Below are 20241 nucleotides of genomic sequence, written 5' to 3'. Positions count from 1 at the left end.
TTTGCTACACACTGTGCGTTCATTAGTCAACGGAGTTGTAGTATCTCTGTAACTTTGTCAGTAAATACACCAAGACTTTATTTTAATAAAAATCGCTTTGTAGTCAGTGTTTTACTAAAAACAGAAAATATTTTTCCATTACATTCTAAATTTACAAATAAGAACTGGATGAATCTCTGATGTGTTGTAGGGTTTTATTCAGAAATGGTAGTGATTATTCAATGTTTTTCAAAATAATTGTCAACTTGTAAAATGGTGCATTTGTGTCTTCCCTTTGTCTCCCTTCTGCTTTGGTCTTTTAGAGTCAAAGGTTGCTGGAAAACTTGAAAAACCTGGATTTCATTAAAACTTCGGTACAGTCTAAATTTAATACTTTGGTTGTATAGCTTAGTCTTTGCTTGTTAAATGATAAGGATAACTTTGATTTAAAAATATATTAAAATATTGCTTAAATCAAGGCCATTGTTTTGAAGATGCTTGGTATCTTTCTAATTAAGTTCTGGTCTTCAGTGAAATAGCGTGGCTTGGTTGTGTGTCACCTCTAGATTGTATTTGTTCCATTGTTGTGTACTCATGCACTCAGTGGAGCTGACAGAACAGTATCCAGAAATTGTTTCCAGAGGTTGATTTAATTCCATTTAAAACATGGGTTTGTTCAGTAATACATCTATGAAACCAGTTTCCATAAGCCTCTCTAATACATTCTGTCTGCATCTTACCCTGCTCTTGAGATAATTTTGTGAGTCCTGTGAAAATGTATGCAAAAATTATCCTAGCTGAGATTTTTACATCAGAAGTAGTTTTAGAAATTACATCTAGTGTATTCATTCCAAATTCAGTTTCTGTGAGATGTCCTGTTCAACAGGGTTTGGTGGTTTTTTTCTTCCTTTCTGGCCCCACCCATATTTTAATTTATAATGTATAGAAAATATATTCAGCTTAGTTTTCTGGGGCAATAGATAATTCATGGATCATTCTGAGTGACAACCACCATTTTTGGTAAAAATGTTTTTCTGAGAGTATTAATGGCCTTGGGAGTTCAAGTTACTGAAGCACGTCCCCTTTCTACTTAACTAAATCTTGCGGGTTTAGGATTATGAAATGTCGCCTCAGATTGCCTCCAGAAGTTGCCCAGTCCACTTCTCCTATCCCCAAAGCAGGATCAATTATCATCCTCTTATTCCTGCTGGAACTTCCTTGATGTTTTCTGATGATTCTGGGGTGATTTCCAAGAGAATTTTTATAAAATACTTAAAGCTAAATAAACTATTTAATACAGTAGATTTGCTAATGAATATGCTTAGGTTTCTTGCTTTATAGTGCCCAAATGTTAATTATGCATACCTTAAATTAGTAGAGTTCTGCTTTAACTGAATAATGATTTGCTTTCCTGTGTTCACTTACACTCCTAGAGTTAACTTCTAATCCTTAGATAATATGAACATTGCTACTGCTGTCAAAACAAAATGATCAGCTTTGCTCAGCAGTCTAAGGAATTATACACAGTATTAAATCTTTTAAAAATTTGTGAAATTTTTTTTTTAAGGTTGAAGATGAACTGAGTTCACCAGTGGTGGTTTTCAAGTTCTTCTGGGAATATTCAAATAGAGGTATGTGATTTATTTAAAAACAAAACCAAAACCCCACTCTTTATAGTTTTTTAAACTGCTAATTTGTAAAATGACTTTGAGGTAAATGTTATGTAGTGCACTTCTCTTGTATAACATGCTTTTAAAATGGTTGTGAATGCTGGTTGTAATCTGCAATCCATACATGTGATAGCTTCTTTTTTTGGACAGACTGCAGTGTGTTAAACTTTCATAACAAGTAATTTTCTGCCTTCTTGAGTGAGGAGAGATTTGCATATGACTTTGATCTTGAGAGCAGATGATGGAAGTCTCTCATAAGATGCAAGCTATGTTTACATGTACTGATGGGGGAAGAACTTGCTTGGTTTTGTTCAGGTTTTCTGTTCCTTTTAAACTCTTAGTGGCTAGTTGCAAGAACCATGTTTCTCTGTTTTACTGATTACACTTGCTGTTGCAGTAATTTTAAAAACAGCAGAACATGTTAGGAAGAGCTCTGGAAATACTGTCATGGGTATACAGTAGCCATACCACATGTGGCTCTGAGCAGAACATCCTTACCTAGACATGCTCTCTAAGAAAGGATTTTTGTGCTCTCTGTTACAAGAGAGGATGTAGTTGTGCTGTTTCTATGTGCACACTCAGGGTGGGGACATGTCCAGCTGGGATGAGGCAAAAGACTGCTAGAAAACTTGGTAGTTTTGTTATGAGCATTGATTTGAATGGCCTGTGGATTTTTTGTGTTGGGCATGGGGGAGGATTGTTTTCGGTTTTAATTTAATTAGTGGTTGCACTCACAAAGTAAACATATTCAGGTGCAGTGACTTGGTGAATTGCTTTGTACACTGATGCATTTGTTTGAAATGCTTTACTAGGGAGAATTCACCCACTTGAATTAGAAGGATGTGAGATGTTTGGCCATTTTTGTGTGTTTGATGTGTTTAATGGACTCTTAAATTCTTAGTATTATTTTTATGTGTGCATAGTAATTTTAGTATTATTTTCATGAATGCCTCAAATATTGCAGCCTGCTGCTGTAACAGGATTTTTCTTTGTGAAAACATTGTTTTTATTTCCACTGGGGCATTTGAGCCTCAAACCTGAGATAAGTATTTTACTGGCTGTTTTTGAAACTGGCATATTCAGCTCTTTTAGTATTTGTCATGTTCAACATACCTTTAAAAAATAAGAAAAAGTCCTTGTTAGTCTGCTTGATGTCCAGTACATCGTGTAGATCTGTTACATTACCTAGGAAATGTCTTTTATCTAAATTTTAGGTTGCCTTTTGTTTTATTAAATAAAAATGTATTTCTGTTTCTTGTATCTTTGGATTCAGATCAAACCTCACATGCTGCTCAGGCCTCAACTATTCAGCACCCCATAATAAGCAACGAAAGACACATTTATGACACTTTCAATCAGTGGGTAAGAATGGATGCCTTTTCCCTCTAGGAAAAAAGGAAGTGACAGCAGAATGCTTCTAGGGGTTCATCAGTAACTATAAAACCTCTGGTAGACTAGTTTGATAGTTACTCTTGATCTGATATCCTTTGAGAAACTAGTGGGCATTTTGGATTTAAAAGATGAAATTCCTCCGAAGCAAAGTTGTGTTCACATTTCTGATTATTTTACATGTAATTACTACTGAAATTATTCCTGCATCTTAAGCCATTGGTAGTGGATTTTTTTTTTTCCTTGGTCTTGTGGGAATATGTGAAAACTTTAATCAGCCAGATACTCCATAGACAATGTCTGTGTTCATGAATAGAGAGTCTGTCTCTTCCATATCTTAAGAGAATTAATTCTAGAAACCTGTGCTTTCAGAGAGCTGAGCACATCACTGTTTTAGATCAGTTGTGTAGTAATCATGGCATACCTAATGACAGTGACAATTTTGCAGAAAATTCTGACTTGTAACACTTGTAGCTTATCCTGAATTTTCACAATTTTAAATATATGTCCAACTTTGTCATATCACCAGCAAGCTAAATTATTTGTTACAAGAAGCGATTGTGAGAAATACAGGAAACTGTGTTTAGCATTTTGTTCTCCTTAACTGTGGGAAGTCTAACGTGAGTCAGCAACTGCAGGAGGTCATGCTCTGCACGTGTCCTAACTGGCTGTATCCCTTCAGCTAGGAGAGCAGTTGGCACAGCTGGTTCCTGCCAGTGGAGTTGATGTGGTAGAACTGGAAGATGAAGGCACATGTGTGCGTTTTAGCCCACTAATGACTTCTGCAGGTAACATTATTTCAGCCACTTGTGAAAACTGGGATTTGCTACAGCAATCTGGTGTAAAAGCAGATATACTCAAGAAACTCTTTAATGTATTCTTCTGTGGTGATGACTTTCATATAAACAAAAAACCCTCTATCTTGGCGTCGTTGTTCTGCTGCGCCTCAGCAATGGGTGCATTGGTGGTACTCAGCTGTTGTGGGTGACACTGCCTTGCTACCTCTGCAGAGAAAGACTTTTACTGATTATTTTGAAAATTCATTAGGAAAAGCAAGGAGAGAAGCTCTTTGTTTCTAACAGTTACAAAAGAAATTTGAAGGATAAATCATCCCTACCATTCTTTCTCTCAGTTGCTTAACACAAGATGCTCGACCTTTCTACACATGTGTTTCAACACTGCCATGGTGCTTGTGTACAAAATATAGCTACTTAACTAGAAAAATTATTTCTTAAACTTGTAGGGATTTCTATAATTCTGGAGGGTGGGGAGAAGAATAAAAATCAGTGATTTGGAAGGTGTCTTAAATTCCGTGTTTAAGCCAGCACTGCGTGTGTACTTTGTTTAGACTTGGCAGATGCACAGAGCAATTTGCAGGGGCTCAGGGTGATGCATGGTATCTCCTTTTAGCTTGTGTGGGGTGAGTGGCTTAGGCTATCAAAACACCTGATGCTGATGTGGGAGGATCCTGGTGTACACAGAAAAGTAGATCTTAGAATAAAATTACATCGTGATGCTATGATGTTTTATTTTGTTTTAAACCAGCATGGAAGCTAATTCGTGATCTGGCTACGGGAGAGGATTTTTTCTGATGCTAGCTACTGATGTAATGAGAAAGGGTATTGTCCTTATTAGTTTGTAACATCAGAAAATCCTTTTTATTGGCTTATTTTTTATGAAATCCTTAGTGCTTTCCATTTTGATGTATCAATGGATAGATAACTGCGGAAAAAAGTAAGATAGTTTTGAAATATCTTGACCTATGTAATTATATTTATGATTGACGTAGAGTGGCTTCTTTACAGATTACTTAATTCAGACATCTGTGTGATGTCTGTTCACTTTTATCACACACTAACACATCAGCTCTTTAGTTTTAGGAACTGAAATACAAGATGTTGATCAGTTAGTAGACTGCTTAAAAATGAAGATACCAGTATTGACAAGTACACTGCAACTGAGAGAGGAATTTGAGCAAGAAGTGAGAAGAACAGTAGGCCTGTTGTACATTGAAGATCTTAGCTGGCCAGGATTAGGTGTTGTAAGGTAAATTTTCCAATATGTCCTTTGTTACGTATTTGGATAGACTGTGCATTAACAGAAAGGAATATGTGGTCTCTTCAGTGGTGACTTGGATGTATTGTTTACTGGTTATTATCTGGCTTTGCACCCAGTTGAAGCTTTTGAGTGCTTTTAAAAAAATTACCTTTTTAACATTGTTTCTTTTGTTGTTTTGTTTTTTTTAAAGAAAAGCTCAAGAGCTGTTTCAGCAAAATTAGGGCAACAGTTCTAATATTGGAGGCAGCGTATGGATCTGTTAGATGGAAATGTAATATGCAAGTGCATCCTTCTGTATTTAGCCAAGCATAACTTATATTTTTATCTATAATAAGATTCACTTATGTACTGAATACCACTTCAAAAAACCCCTTTCAAGTGCATGTTCTGATCCTCTGACACAGTCTTTTGGGAAAGATTCTGTACAGGCAAAACATTTGAAGTATAATCAAGATATTACCTAGAAATCTGTTGTGTTCAGTTAAGTTTGCAGCAGCAAGCTCACCCCATCCCAAAATCTCTGGTTACAAATGCCAATAAACTTACTGACCTAAGCTGTAATGTTCTGAGGTTTTTGGTTCATAAAATACAGAGGTTTGTAGAAACATGCTAAATGTATATATATTTTTCTATGTACTGTAAATTAAAATTACTCTCTTCTGGCTTGGTTTGAAGATACAACTATCACAGTGATGGGAAGAATGATGACAAACAAGAAAAAGAACTAGAAAAAATCAATACGGAACTTCTGAAAAAATTAAATGAACTGGAGTCGGATCTCACGTTTTCTTTGGGTAACTGCGCTACTTTAAAAAGTTCTGTTCAAGCTAATGGTCACTTTACTGGCTGTGTTATAATGGTGCGTTAGGTCCTTCGTACATAGGTCATTATAATGCTGAATTACACTGCTGGGGGTATGGTTACTGTAGAAACAACAACTGTAACTGTTTCCTCCTCACCCCTGTTCCAGTTGGCAAATGTTCAGCAGGGTGAGCAAGGTGCACTGTTCTCAGAAATATTTGTCAAAATGAGCAACCAGACCAAGAAAGGATTTCCTTGTCAGAAAGAATTTCCTTGTCAGAAAGAATGAAAGCTGGAGGGTCTCTTTGTAAGCTGAGCCTTCTCAGTTAGTGCTGTATCTACTGAAAAGTAGATCTTGCTCAAAACCCACTGACCTGTTCATTGCTTTCTGTGGCTAGATTAAAAGCTTCAGATGACTTTCTTGATAATTAGCAGCATTTTCATATTTACATAGTGTCACATTATAGCTGAAATAATATTAATTTGCTTACTCAGAACTCTGATCTTTTTCTAGTCAGCTTTCAAAAATTAGGTGACCTAGAATTGTGGAACAAGTAATCTGTAAATGGCAGAAAGTAATGAGTTTGAAGCATATTCAACACTGATATTTATCATACGACTCCTTGGCTATATAAAATATCCACTGTTTTTCTTGTTTAGATGTTTTCTCTTTTTGAAAACCAACAGGGCTGAGCTTTTTAGTCTGCATAATTTACACCTGTGCAGATACTGCCCTTCATTACTGAAGTGTGTGTATATGTGTTAGGAATTCCAGATTCACAAACATGAGCATTGCACCTATTGTGAGAATGCATTTTTGTACCTCACGAAGACCTGGTTTTCCCTGTGCTCACAGGTCCAGAGTTTGGAGGGCAGAAGAACTGTGTTTATATTGGCATGGTAACCGAGGATCTGGACGTGTCGGAGTTAGTTGAAACTATTGCAGCAACAGGAAGAGAAATTGAAGAAAATTCAAGAGTATGTGTTAATAAATCACAGAGCATTTCAGCACCTTTTTTTTTCCCCTTCCATATTGGCTTTAGGACATGGTTGTGTTCTTTGTGAAAGTAAAAAAATTGTACTTGCCTGCAACAAACTGTATTAATTACTGTGGAAGTAATAATCTGTGTCTACCTAAGGAGAACTTTTGTTACAGGATTACGATATTCTGAGGATGTCCTGATTTATGTTCATGGTCCTGTGTGCAGTAGTTCTAATGAAAAACTTTAGTAGTACTAAAATAGGCTCATTTTGTCACTAAAGTTTAAGCTGTCAAAAAAAAAAAAATCCCCAACCAACCCACAACAAAAGGGAAGGTGGGGGCTGATTGTGACCTGGTGTTTCTCATCACTGCTAGATGTAGTGGGATTGCTTATATACCAGCTTTAAGATAAGACTATGCCCTAAAATGTGTGGGGAAAAAAAAATGGTGGCTTAAACTAGAAATTACAAATTACTTATTGAAGTAATAAAGTTGATGATGCAATTTCTTTGTGTAAAGGCGTTTACCTGATTAGAGGTCTCCAAATGTTTTCTAAAGTAGAATTCCTAATGACCTGCATCACAAATGAATGTCTGTCCTTTCATTCTTCTCGTGTTGGGCATTTAATTTCCTTACCTAAAAAATAAATCGAACTTCAGAAATCCTTTGCATGTTTCTGCCCATGGGAATATGTTGATTTTGGCAGTGAAATATTTTCTAGCAGTGCTTTCTGGAGACTTTCTGTGCACTCTTGACTCCCTGTGCTGCTTTGAGGGTGAGAGGAAAGATGGTTTGCCTGTAGAGTACCTTCAGTTTTTTAACTGTTGTAGTTGAGAGATTAGGAACCAAATGTTGGAATACGGGCTGCTCTGATCCTGAAGCTTCTAGGGAGGAACAAAGAGTAGTGGAGGACTCAGAAAGGTGCAGTTCTTGGAACCAGCCACAATAAATCTGTGGTAGTGAAAGGATCTTGCACCATTTGAACCAAAACTGAGAAGCAGAACTGATCTGTGAGAATGACGCTTCTGTCATTTAGATAAGTGATGGGTATTTCTGCACAAGAGGGAAGCTTTTAAAAAACCAACTACTCCAGTATCAGCAGACCCTTAGACATATACAAAAGTATGCTAAAAGACAGAACCAAAATTTAAGACAAAACATCTTGACTGGACCAGAAAACACAGGGTTCTTCCTTGCACTCTGAATGCAATCCTGAGGGAGTCACTGCCTCCTGTAGGCTGTGCCTTGGGGTGTTGTGCCTGCTGTGGTGGTCAGTTCCTGGTTTGCTTCTCCCCCAGAGAAAAGGAGCAGCTTCCTCTTTTTTTCTGTTTGTATTAACTGACAGTAACCCAAAGTTTGGGCATCATTTTAAGTTATGGAAATTAACATCTTGCACAAGACAACATTGTGCCTTTTTGGTCTCTTGGGTTGGCTCATTTGTTGCCCCTAGAGCTCTCCCAGTGAACTGCTTGTCCTTTGCAGTATAAAACATCACTGATGCTGGCACAGATGATGCCACAGGGATCATATTGGCAGTGGTATATTAAATTTGAAAAACGAAGTTGGACCTAGACTGACACATACCTGGTTAGACTTACTGTGAGGCTGGTTTAAGTCCTGGGTACTTCTACAAACCAAAATGTACTCTCTAAATTCTTCCCAGTCAGATACAGCATCCGATGAACACTTATGTGCTAAGCAGATCTTTGAAGAATTTGGGTTACAGGCTCATTTCTAAGTAAAAGAAACTTATGTACCATTCTTGTTTAAAATTACTTTCTGTCCTCTGGGTGTATCTTCTAAAAAAACCTGTGGTCAGCCTGTATGTTCTTCAATTTACAGTCACAATGAAATTGTGATTGTCAAATACTGCCGTAGAGAAAAAAAAATCTGACTACTGTGTTTACATCCTCAAAACCTGAACCAAAAAGAGAATTTCAAGTCCAAATAATATATAAAATGATGTAACTTTTGTTTTTTATTAGCTGTTGGAAAACATGACTGAAGTTGTTAGAAAAGGGATACAGGAAGCACAACTTCAGCTTCAGAAAGCAAATGAAGAACGCCTTCTGGAAGAGGTAAGGCTATAAACGTTATCTAGGTAACTTGAAATAATTTGTGACAACAGGTCACTTGCTCACCAGCCAGTGTTTGGTTGTGTACTTTGCAGGGACTGCTACGACAAATACCTGTAGTTGGCTCTGTGCTGAACTGGTTTTCTCCATTCCAAGCCTCACCAAAGGGAAGAACATTTAATTTAACAGCAGGTAGGACTTGGTGCATCTGCAGCCGTGTTGTGCTGTTGTTAGAACTGTTTCCAATTTTATACTAAAATTGCAACACCCTTTCTTGTGCTGATTTGATCGTGAGTGACATAATCCACCCTCAGGATGTAAAAGAACATACTCTTCACTATTTTTGTAACATCCCGTAATCTTCTAACCTCACTTGTAGAGTTTACATTTTGTTCTTGGATGTTGAGTCATGTTAAAAGCAAGCTATGTTAAACACTGGCATTTATTAATAGAGGAATAATTTCTGTGACTTTTGGCTACATATGCTGCAAAGGTTTGGTATTTATGCTGTGTTTATAAATCTGTAAGCTAGCAGGGCAGCTCAGGTCTGAGGTGGTTGCTTCCCCACCTATCCTCTTGAGCAAGCTTGCAGCACGGTGCTTGGCGGTGCTGCTGGAACGTGATGGCTCTGTCTGAGATCCTGGTTTGAGAGCGCCTCTGGCTAGTGCTGCACTGATCCAGTGTGAGTTTGTGTGCGAAACAGTGCGGCGTCTGACAAGGACAGGCTAAAACCAGCTGAGGACTAGCGTGAACCTGGCTTTGTGGGGGGCAGTAATGAATGGAATATTACAATGTAAAAGACTACTATTTACTCATACATTTGTAATTCATGCCTGGTGATGTGAAAAGAACCGTCTATAGCTTTTACATAATTAAGACTGATGTACTAACATAATACATTCTGAATTTACAAAGTTTCACTGCAAAAGATTGTGGCAGTCTTAAGACTGTTCCTGAACTCAGCAAAGTGTCTTGTCAGACCTAGAACAGTAGCCCAGCTCTCTGTGTGTCTCCATAAACAGCGATGAGGACTTTCTGCTGTATTTGGGATCATTCTTTCTGATTCTTGATGCATCAGCTGGGAGGCTCTTAGGGCAGAGAAGAGCAAGGTTCTGCAGGGAGCCCTTCCGCCCCCTGAGGTGGCCAGCCCTTCTGCAGGCCCCGGGCAGGAGCTCGCAGTGGGCGCATGGCAGGGGCGCGGTGGAGGTGGGATAGAGGACTGCAGGCTCTACTTTATTCACCTCTGTAAGTCTCAGCACTCCTGGCCCCAGGTACTCAGAAACGGATTACCATCAAGTGGCAGTTTCAACTCAAGCATGCAGGTTCAGAAATGTGCATTAAAAGTAAGGTTACATACCTTATAAATGCAGATGAGCATAACACTTGCCTAGTTTGTGTTACGTCTAACTTTGTTGTGTTACTTTTTTTTTTTTTTAAACCTGCAGGCTCTCTAGAATCCACAGAATCTACATACGTATCAAAAGCTCAAGGAACAGGCACCACTCCACCACCAACTCCTACTTCCAGCCTTACAAAGCAAAGACTTCCTGGTAAGTTTCTACATCTTAGTTTTATTTCTAAAACTTGACATCCTGCCATCTTGAGTTGCAAGACACAAGAAGACCCACATGATTTTCTGTCTTTCATAGTGTCCGAAACTACAGCTTATCTTCTAGTTCTTTAAGTCTGCCTTATAAACCTTAATTTAAACATGGCATAGAACACCACCCTAATTGGTTTTCTCCCGAAGAATTCTTCCTGGGACTAGAGGGAAGCTGTTATCCCATTAACTGACAACTGCCCATGAAGTCTGGAATCTTCCTCTGCGATATTACAAGGTTATAGAGTTTTAAAAATTGGCAGGTAAATAAGCCAAAGGTTTTGTTTGAAATAAAAGCATAAATAATGTGTAATCATGTATTTGGGCAACTGCATTTCTGTTGCTACCTAATATTCTGTGGACAGAATCATTCTAAGGTGAAGATCTAGTAAATGTATGAGGCTTTCAGTGTAGTTGTATTAATAATTAACGTTGATTTGACTGGCAGGAAAACCATACATAGTTTTAACTCGCCTTTTGAGCTGGTCCAGCCTGTGATTTTTTTCAGTGGAAGTTTTTACCCTAGAATGACTTCACTGGGCATGCAGGCAGCTTGCTTTTCAGCTGAACTTTCACAGTCTCTGTGTACACTGGATGAAATAATAGATGCTATTGCTTTGCATATGCATCTGTAACTGCAAGAAAGTTACCTCTGTGTTCAGGGTACCAGTTAGCACCCAAATAAAAATCTCTTTGCAGTTGCAAAATTCAGGTACTTTTTGAAACTTAACTTGTCCATACATCTTGGTTTTGCGGCTGTCGTTGGCACTGTATTCATTCTTCACTTTACAGGTCAGAAAATTTTTAAAAGGTCTCTAAGAAGTTCTGATGCGTTCAGTGAGACCAGTTCAGTCAGCCACTGTGACGATCTGGAGAAGATTGATCAGAGACCCCCGACTCTATCCCCTGGCCAAGAGCAAGGAACTCTGGAGACAGAAACACCAGAGGAGCAGAAGGAGGTGGCACAGGCAACAGACACTGAGCACATTCAAAGTGACAAATCGCCACCTGACTGCATGAAGGTAGAGGAACAAGAAAGTCAAAGATAAAATCCAGACTGTGGCTTTCAGACTTTGCAGAGGAAGCCTGTGCCCTGGAGGCAGGGTGGTAATGATGCTTTTGAAATGTGAACAGTGCCACACACTCGTACAGTAACAACTACTGTAACTTATTAACTGGGATTTTGCACAAATATAAATTCCCCCCCATGGGACAGAGATTTGTCTTATCATACACTTGTTACAGTTGCTTTAATCCTCTACATGTCAGTGTCACCAAAGTACTAGTGAAATTTATTAAGTACTCATTAACATTTGTAAAAACAATTGGCAGTTATCCTTCCTGTAGGAGTCTAAGCATGCTAATAGTTGCTAACTAACCAACCAGCCATACACAAGATTCAGAATACAGTTGCACCCAGTAGTTGTAAAATGATCTTATTTTATGTTAATACACTTTAAAATCAATTGCCAATTGTTCACCTTTTTTTAAAAAAAAAAAAAATCAGTTTAGCCTCTCCTGCAGAACATCTACTGAAGTCACACTGGCTCTGTTTCGCTTCTTTTTTTACCTTCTAAAGAGCATTGCCAAACAGCTGTGGTGCGGTGAGCAGGAGGGAGGGATGCCCATGTATATAGGAGTCACTGGTTGTACTTTGCCATCAACCTTTTTTTTTTTTTTTTTTCCTGCTGTTGAATGACCTGATGTGTTCAGCTGAGGCCCTGGGGATGGTGGGGATGGGGAGGCCTGAGCTTTTTAGAGAGAAAGAGAGCCTCTGCATGCCTGAACGGCTTCTTGCTTCTGGAACTGGAAGGACTCACCAACGCACCGTTATCTTCCTTTGCACGCCACTTATAAACCAAATACTATTGAACACATTTATGTAGTGTAACTGGAGTTCTTTCTGTTGTGTATTTTTAAAGATAGTTGTAGTAAAGCTTGAAAAACCAATACATTTGTGATGGTTTCAACACTTAGTTTTTGAATAACAGTAACTTACCTATGGTAGGAATTGTACAGCCTCAAAGAAATTATATAGGTTATTTACACTACAGCACAACTTCATAGTGTCTAGGACTACTTAATGCACAAGCAAAGCTTTGGAGAAATCAGAAGCTAAGGTGTGGAAGTCTTACACTCCCCTCCTCCCCAATGATCTTAAATCACTTTGCTGCAAGTTTTCAGAGCCTCTTGTGGAAGGGAGATCTTTGGAAAAGCTTGCTTTCCCTAAGGTATATGATTTTAAGGAGAACCATCCCATCCCTGTAGAACTGGATACAAGTACTGTAGTTTGCTTCCTTTGTGGTTTGGGTTTTTCTCCTCCCCCTAAAAGGTACACCTTAACATGATAACGGCTGTAGTGGTAGCTGACTGACTACAATAATCTGAAAAATTTGGGGTTTTTGAATTGTACTGTCACCTGATTTGACTCTCAGCTTCTAGATCCTGAACAAGGTTAATTTTGGTGTTGGGGTAATTTATGTAAATCAGAGTGCAATTTTTCTAAAGTGCAAAAATCATTAAGTTGACTAGTCTTCCTCATTGGTTTCTTTGGTGCAATGAAGTATGTTAATAAGAGTAATTTGTGGGGGATAAAGTTATCACCACAAGGGTTAATTTTTAATGTTTTTATATTTGGAAGTGTAAACCAGTAGTTTTGTTGGAATGAGCTTCATTCTTTAGATACTATCTGAATGTTTCAATAAAGATTCTTCAAATTATTACTCTTGAATCAAGTTACTGTTGCAGGATATTTCCCTCTGTTTTGGTAAGTATGTAAAACTTTCACTTTGTTTGGAAAATCATTTTCTGAAGTACACACCAATGTACTGACTTACCTTCTCGGTCTCAGCACTGCTACCTCTCTTCTTCACCTGTGCCAATCAAGTTACTGCACTGGAGCACTAGAACATAAACAAAGCCAACTTCTGACTTCAAAGTAGCAGTGATTCCTACATAAAGAATGCAGAAAGAGCAAGTTACTTCTGTCAAAATATTTTATTTTGAAAAGCACAGGAACAATGGTATTTATTTATGACCAGCAATATGCTTTTTGCAACAAATTGCTCTTCTTGTAGGACTATACTTCCCTAAAGCAGCTGTGCTGTTTGCTTCCAGGTTAGATCTTGTCAGAACAAACCTGTTCCCACAACCCTTCTTCATTTTTTTTGTAGATGCGAGGTTTCCTCTCAGGAAACAGGGAGCGAGATGGAAATGGATGTTCTTTTAAAAATGCTAATGTAGATCTAATGTGGGAAACAAAGTGGGGTGGCTCAGCCAGGGGCGATGTGGAAAGATTCTGAAAAACAAAATGGTAGCAAGAGCTGCTTGACATTCAAAATACAAAGTTCTTAATTATTCTGCCTCTTTATAATATTATTTCCCACCCTCCCCAGTAGTACACTGGGAAAAGTTTTGACAGACTGTGCCCAGACAAAAAAAAAGAAAAAAATCAGTTGCTTGTACCTGTAAAATCTGTTCATCATCTTGTTCCAACCAGAAATCCACATGTGGAAAAGGCCTCCAAAAATAAGGCCCAATATGTAGTTGTTCCATCTTTGCATCGTAAATGTTAGTCAGCTGCAACAACACAGGGAGCCTCACGCGTTAGGCAGTCACACCCCTGGGCCGCACAGCAGAGCCCTGCACCTGGGAGGCCTCAGGCTGCAGCTTCTCTCAGACCTGCTGCGTGCCAGCCCCGCCCCGCAGCGCTCCCCCTGCGCTGAGATGAACCAGTTAATTCTGACAAACAGCGAACCCAGAGCGGAAGGATCCTGCAGGGACCGTGCCCGTGACCTGCACCTCCGCACACGAGCTGCCCTGCTGAAAGCTGCAGGGGAAGAGCTGCGCTGCCCAGACACGGCTCAGCAGCAGCAGCCTGATCTCCACCGTGTTATCCTGCACCTCTGCGCTTTCCTCTTTCTCATGTACTTTGTTACTAACAGAACACTACTGAAGTCCTTTTTCCTCAAACTTTTGACAAGTCATTGCCCCTACTTGGTCTCCCCTTCTGGCAAAAACACCCTTTTTTCCCCCTGTTGTTTTCACTCACTGTTGCTCCTGTTAAGACACGGGCTGAACGCAAATCCTCATCTGGCCCTTTTTCTGGGAAGGTTGCAGGGAAGATCTCTGCTGTTTTAACATTCACAGCTGGTAGGAAAGAGAGTTTAAACACAGAAACAATTCTTACAAAAACACTTGTTTAAAATGACCATGTTCCCCAACCCAACTATTGTTGCAGGAACTTTAGAACCCAAATACTGCTCTACCACAGACCCCTCAGCCTGCGATTGCATATTTCTATTGGTTTTGCTTTAGCAGCATTTCAATATTCCCAAAGAATGTTTTCAGAACTAAACTAATTAGAAAAACTACAGAATGAACAACAAAAAGAAGGTTGAATTCCAATCCCCAAAGTTAGTACAGTAGCTTGAGACAGACAAAATCTTAGGTACAGTTAAATGAAAAAAATCTGCATTTGTACACAGCCATGTCCATGTGTGCATCTCCCTAACTGGGGTACTGGAAGAAAACCTATTTCTACCTACGTCTCTGACAAGCAGCACTTCACTTTTAGGACAGGCTTTACTTAATCATTAAAAGCAGCCCATTTTCTATTGGAATCTGAAAAGCAATCCAGTTACAAAAAAATAATTGAATTGAATTGAACTCGCCTATTCCATAAATGATTGGAAAGTGAATATCCTTTTCTTCTCTGTCATTCAGTTCTGTAAGAAAAAAATAAAGTAAAACTTGTAGGCCTTTGTATTTTTGTCTGAGCAGCATTCATTCAGTTGTGTGTTACCAGAGAAGAACAGATCTGATGCTGCATAAAGACAGAAAAAAACCAAGGAAGCCTAAAAGAAATATGGAAAGGAAGGTACGGGTCAGTAACAGCAGGCTTGGGGCCTGGAGCAGAACTCCATCTCCTACCAGCATGGCCAGTGCTGGCCAACTGTCACTCCCCTTCCTGCAAGGGCAGTTCACAGGAAAAAATGAATAATGCAAAGCTGCCACAACACCGAGTTTCAAAGATGTAAATCACCAACAGAGTTGAAATGCGAAGATGATGGAAACATGATACGAAGAAAAGGAAATGACATTCCTTTATGTGACATCACATGCTATGAACTAACAGACTGAGCTGACAAATACTTTGAAGCTGGAGGGAGGCAGGTCTGGCAGCCCAGCAGGGTACAGGTCTGCAAGTGCCTCTCTCCAGTGCTTCGAGACACCCGTAGCCACCAGCCTCTTTCCACAGGCCAAGGTGGTGAAATAACCTGGAAATGATCCCAGGTGGTTCTACTCTCAGTTACATTTCAGCACCACTTGGTAAGGAGAGAAGCCTTGCTGCATGGTCTATTTGACATCACCACCCACACTACCAGCAATAAAACTAAAAATGACAAGGCATTATGGAGGCCTCGTGCTGCAGATAAAAAGGCCGTGTGGGGAAAGACCCCTGCGCTTTGATTTCAGCAGCTAAAGATACTTCAAAAACCAAGGAGACATTTTCTTACCTGTTACGCAGAAAGTCACTAAGTGAACGTCATCTGGCTGGAGATCGAATGCTCCTACAGCAACAACGATAGCAGCAATGTATAAGACTGACTGATGGCAAAGCAGGAGCTGTATCTAGACGAGGGGGCATTATCAGTGCTGTGCACTGCAGAGCAGATGGGCACAGATACCCAACGCACTGCTCTAAGGCAACAGAGCAAAAAGCGTTTTGCACATTTGCTTCAAACCAACTTTTATAAAGCCACAGCTACTAAACGTAACAGTAATTTACAGAGAGTAGCCATTTGTAATAGCAAAAACATGCTAAAGAAGTGTCACGTACTCCTCTTACTGACACTGATCTAGCTCTGCCATCACATCAGCTCTGCTTTACTTCATTACACATTTAACAGCTTATCTTTAAATGTGTTTTCCTAAAATGTTACATATATAGTGAGCAAACCCAGTCTCCCATTAGCTGTAAATTAATTCTGCTTTTCACCAACCCACACACTAGAAAAAAAAAAAAAAATCTCTTTTTTCAAAGTTCTAATAGCAGTACAGCATTACCATTCCAAATTTTAACTTGATGCATGAAAGATGCATCAGAATATTGAAAAAAGAAATTAACCAAAACACATGATTCTGTACAGAACTCTCATATAACACAGGTAACAGGAATCACCAGGTGCAATGGCCACGTGGGTGCATCCCAGGACCTTTGTGGGTTCTGCTCTCCTTTTTGTTTATCCCCTTGGCCACCTCCCCTCAATCCTGACACCTGCCCCCGTCCCTGCCCCTTCCCCACTCCAGTGGGGCCGAGGCCTCTCCACACTCAGGAGTGCTCATGAGCCAGAGCACTTACAGGTAAGCAGGTCCTTTACGCTTCCAATTTGTTTGTAAAGCACCACCACCACTTCTCTGGACTACAGATTTTGTAAACAGACATAACATCTTTCATCAGACATTTCCAAACAATAATTAATTTTTACCTCTTCACATTAAGGTACAAAATGAATAGTAACTCATGAAGCCACCCACATGTGTAGATTTTAGACAGTGACAACACTCGACCAAGATCACGTGGCATATCGGCAGCAGAGCCAGGAATCAAGCCCAGCTGAACTGCACTCAATTCTACACACTAGAATATGAGCCAGGGCGAAATTACCAGTTTAGACCCTGTGTCCCACACACTGGCCATGCGTGGGCCTCACAAGTCCAACCCCTCTCCACAGCAAGTTCTCAGGTAGAGAAAAGACCCTTCAAAACATATCCAGATTTCCTTCCATTAAATGACAGGGGGCTCAGATTACAAACAAACTGTACCCAAATCCAGTCAGAACTATTTTTTCTTGGACATGAGAGTGGAAAAAATGTGAACTTACTAAGAAGCTGATTAGTAAGTTTTTGTGATAACTGCCTATCATCATTGAAACCTCCAACTAGGTGCACTTCCAGCCTAACAGAGATGGAATAACAGGAAACAGCAATTAAAAAAAACAAAGTGAATAGCTTTACAAAATAATCCCCAGCCCAAACTGCAAAGCAATCATTAGAGAAGCCTTACTTGTTACAGTCACATGCACCAAGTTGGTTTGCATTACATAGCAAGTTATGGTAAATCCATTCCGAACGCTTTGGGGATCATCCAGGAAATAGCACAAATTTAAAACTTTAAGGGGCATTTCATGCATGCAAATCCATCTAACCCAGTGGTACCTCGGGTGGTCAGGACCTCTGTGGACTGAACTTAGTAACCACCTTTCAGTTCCCCAGAAAGGGTTAATTAAACATGAAGATTTTTGCTCCTGTGACCTCCTCACAACTAGTTTCAACCATAAAGCAGGGTTCTTCTCTGAGAAGTGTCTATGTAAAGACAAGCCCTGACAAATCATGAGTTTTTTGAGACCATATCATCTAAGTTTATTGAGGATTTTGTTCTTACCAGACTACAGGGACAAAAAAAAAAACCACATCCAGAAAGAACCTTGTTTGCTAAATTCCATTTCAAAGCTTTTATCCCCCACTGTCCTGCTCCATTTTGGTTTTTTAAACGTGGGACTTAGAAAAATCACAGATGGATCCTCAGATTTCAAAAGGATTTTACAAGACCAACAGTCTGGAAGGAAAAATTTAACATAAAACCAAGAACAATTCTTTGGAAAATTTCACACATTTGAAACAAAAGTTAAGTGGGAAACAGTAAACACAAAACCTCACAATGGCATTTTACAGAGACACTATTCAGAACAGAACCATGCTTTAAACCACTGCTAAAAATACCCTCAGAATCATCACCAAGGAAATAATTTTCACTTTACACATGGTTCCTGATCAAGAGATATTCCCTTCATAACAATCTTGTCCGAACCCCATATAATCATGTAAAAATTCCCCACCTTACAAACTGCAGTAACCTTTGTGAAAAACAGTACACAAGAAATAAGAGCAGAGCTGACCTTCCATATCCTGTGGTGTCAGACAGAGATTTTACTGAACTCATGATGAGCGACACCTCAGCTTCCGTGTCGGATCCGTCGCAGTGTGTCAAGCAGGTAGCTCCGCTGCCTGAGGAAGGTGTGAGAAGAGTTGGTTAATGATGTTGCTGGAGGCCCTTACGCTGCTGTAATTGAAACGGTTATTGCTGCTATAGTAGGGCAGGAGCTATTCCCACCACCACCTGGCTTCCTCTCAGGACATCAGCTTCCAGCAGATCTGGGCTGACTGAGCGAGGCAATAACCTCTGCGCGTGCCCCGTTACAAAGTCACCAGACCCGTGTGACGGTTACAAGTGCCCTCCTAACCAGGACCAGGCAATGTCTCTAATGTCAGAAATTCAGGCGTGTAGCGAGGATCTTTGCAAAAATTCTACCTTCCACCTCTGGCAATAACAATTACGAAACCCTGCAGGCCCAAACAGCTGAACACAGCCAAGGTCTGCAACTGCCACTACCCGCTGGCCACGGGAGAGATGAAGTTTAGGAACTGCTCACTGAACAACCAGAACACGGAACCTCTGACACTAAACACACCAACTCTTTGAACAAGTCATTAGTTCACACATCATGTGACTTTTTGAGATTCAAGTTTATATAAATTGTGGTTATTTTATTAATGCAGCATAAACCAACACTAATTCATTGCTTCAGGGTCCAGATTTTGTTCTGACCACCCTTTGAAGATACCTGTGTGTCGGAGCACAACTATGTGGCAGGTAGTTGCATCATCTGATCCAAGAATTGAAACAGAACCTATTTTAAAGGAGAGAAACACTGTAAGAACTCTGCTCCCACTGTTTCATCAGAAGAAAAAAAAAATGTTTATGTTCTCACACACCATCTTTAGGGGTAGTCACTGCAAACTCTCTCTGCTGGACATACAGAAGACCTCTGGGTTCCACAATTTGAGCAGGCTGACTTCTCAGAAGTTTTGCCTTCTCCTAAAGATAAATGATAACAGAGACTACAGTGGCTGAATTCTCAAGTGTACCATTACTTGATAGAAACATCACTTCTGAAAAGCGAAGGGATCCAGGTCAACGAGAAATACACATATTTTGTATTACGGAGTATTCTGAAGTTTGAGAATTTTCCACTTTCCTGCCGCTGATCTAGTTAATTGTTAAATCCCATCATTTCACAGACACAGAAACGCCTATTTCCTGCTTTACAGATGATAAAATGGAGGTACAACAAAAAGCAATAGGACTCGGCAAAGATTACAACACCAGAGCTGATCTTGGAAGTTTAATGAGGACAGGAAACAAAATGTAAAGGTTTCATTCTTCTACTGCCACAATCTAAATATTTATTTAGTACATATCAAAGTATTGCTATTTATTAGCTTGCTTAGGATATAAACCCCCCTGATTCTTGTCACAGACCCTCTGGATAGGGAGTGAATTTCCATCCTGGGGCTCAAACCCCACTGTTTTTCTGCAAAACCGCAGTTTCTATACGGAAAATAAAGAATATAAAGAATCTTCTGATGAGAAACACCTGCCCAACAGCTCTGCTCAGCGGCCCCTGGCCGACAGTCCGCCGTTAGGATTACAACATTTATACACCGCAAGTGAGGTTAACACCCTGAAAGTCACTAGCTTGACCTTTATCGCCAGTTTTTGTTATTTCGCTCAGAAAGAGGCGGCCCGGCGCTGCCGCCGCACCCCGCCCGGGCAGCTGTCTC

General features: G+C 39.8%; 2 protein-coding genes across 2 annotated transcripts in view; one reads left to right on the top strand and one right to left on the bottom strand.

Moving 5' to 3' along the window:
* The window catches only part of PDXDC1 (pyridoxal dependent decarboxylase domain containing 1), a 33056-nt gene extending 19779 nt beyond the window's left edge, over positions 1–13277 (top strand). Inside the window, exons 13-23 of the mRNA XM_026858723.1 lie at positions 303–353; positions 1547–1610; positions 2923–3011; positions 3721–3826; positions 4913–5084; positions 5772–5890; positions 6754–6875; positions 8865–8957; positions 9050–9146; positions 10400–10504; positions 11347–13277. Of these exons, the coding sequence (XP_026714524.1) occupies positions 303–353; positions 1547–1610; positions 2923–3011; positions 3721–3826; positions 4913–5084; positions 5772–5890; positions 6754–6875; positions 8865–8957; positions 9050–9146; positions 10400–10504; positions 11347–11603 (1275 nt within the window). The 3' untranslated portion in view covers positions 11604–13277. The remainder of the gene's footprint in view (positions 1–302; positions 354–1546; positions 1611–2922; positions 3012–3720; positions 3827–4912; positions 5085–5771; positions 5891–6753; positions 6876–8864; positions 8958–9049; positions 9147–10399; positions 10505–11346) is intronic.
* NTAN1 (N-terminal asparagine amidase) overlaps positions 12053–20241 on the bottom strand; it is an 8519-nt gene continuing 330 nt past the window's right edge. The window contains exons 2-10 of the mRNA XM_026858725.1: positions 19393–19495; positions 19242–19307; positions 18516–18624; positions 17442–17515; positions 16074–16127; positions 15228–15281; positions 14606–14703; positions 14020–14133; positions 12053–13852 (exon numbers count right to left, since the gene is read on the bottom strand). Of these exons, the coding sequence (XP_026714526.1) occupies positions 13673–13852; positions 14020–14133; positions 14606–14703; positions 15228–15281; positions 16074–16127; positions 17442–17515; positions 18516–18624; positions 19242–19307; positions 19393–19495 (852 nt within the window). The 3' untranslated portion in view covers positions 12053–13672. The remainder of the gene's footprint in view (positions 13853–14019; positions 14134–14605; positions 14704–15227; positions 15282–16073; positions 16128–17441; positions 17516–18515; positions 18625–19241; positions 19308–19392; positions 19496–20241) is intronic.

This window comes from Athene cunicularia (genome assembly GCF_003259725.1).
Source record: "Athene cunicularia isolate RWA chromosome 14 unlocalized genomic scaffold, athCun1 chr14_part1, whole genome shotgun sequence".
Lineage (NCBI taxonomy): Eukaryota > Metazoa > Chordata > Aves > Strigiformes > Strigidae > Athene > Athene cunicularia.
This window is presented reverse-complemented; position numbering and strand designations above follow the sequence as displayed.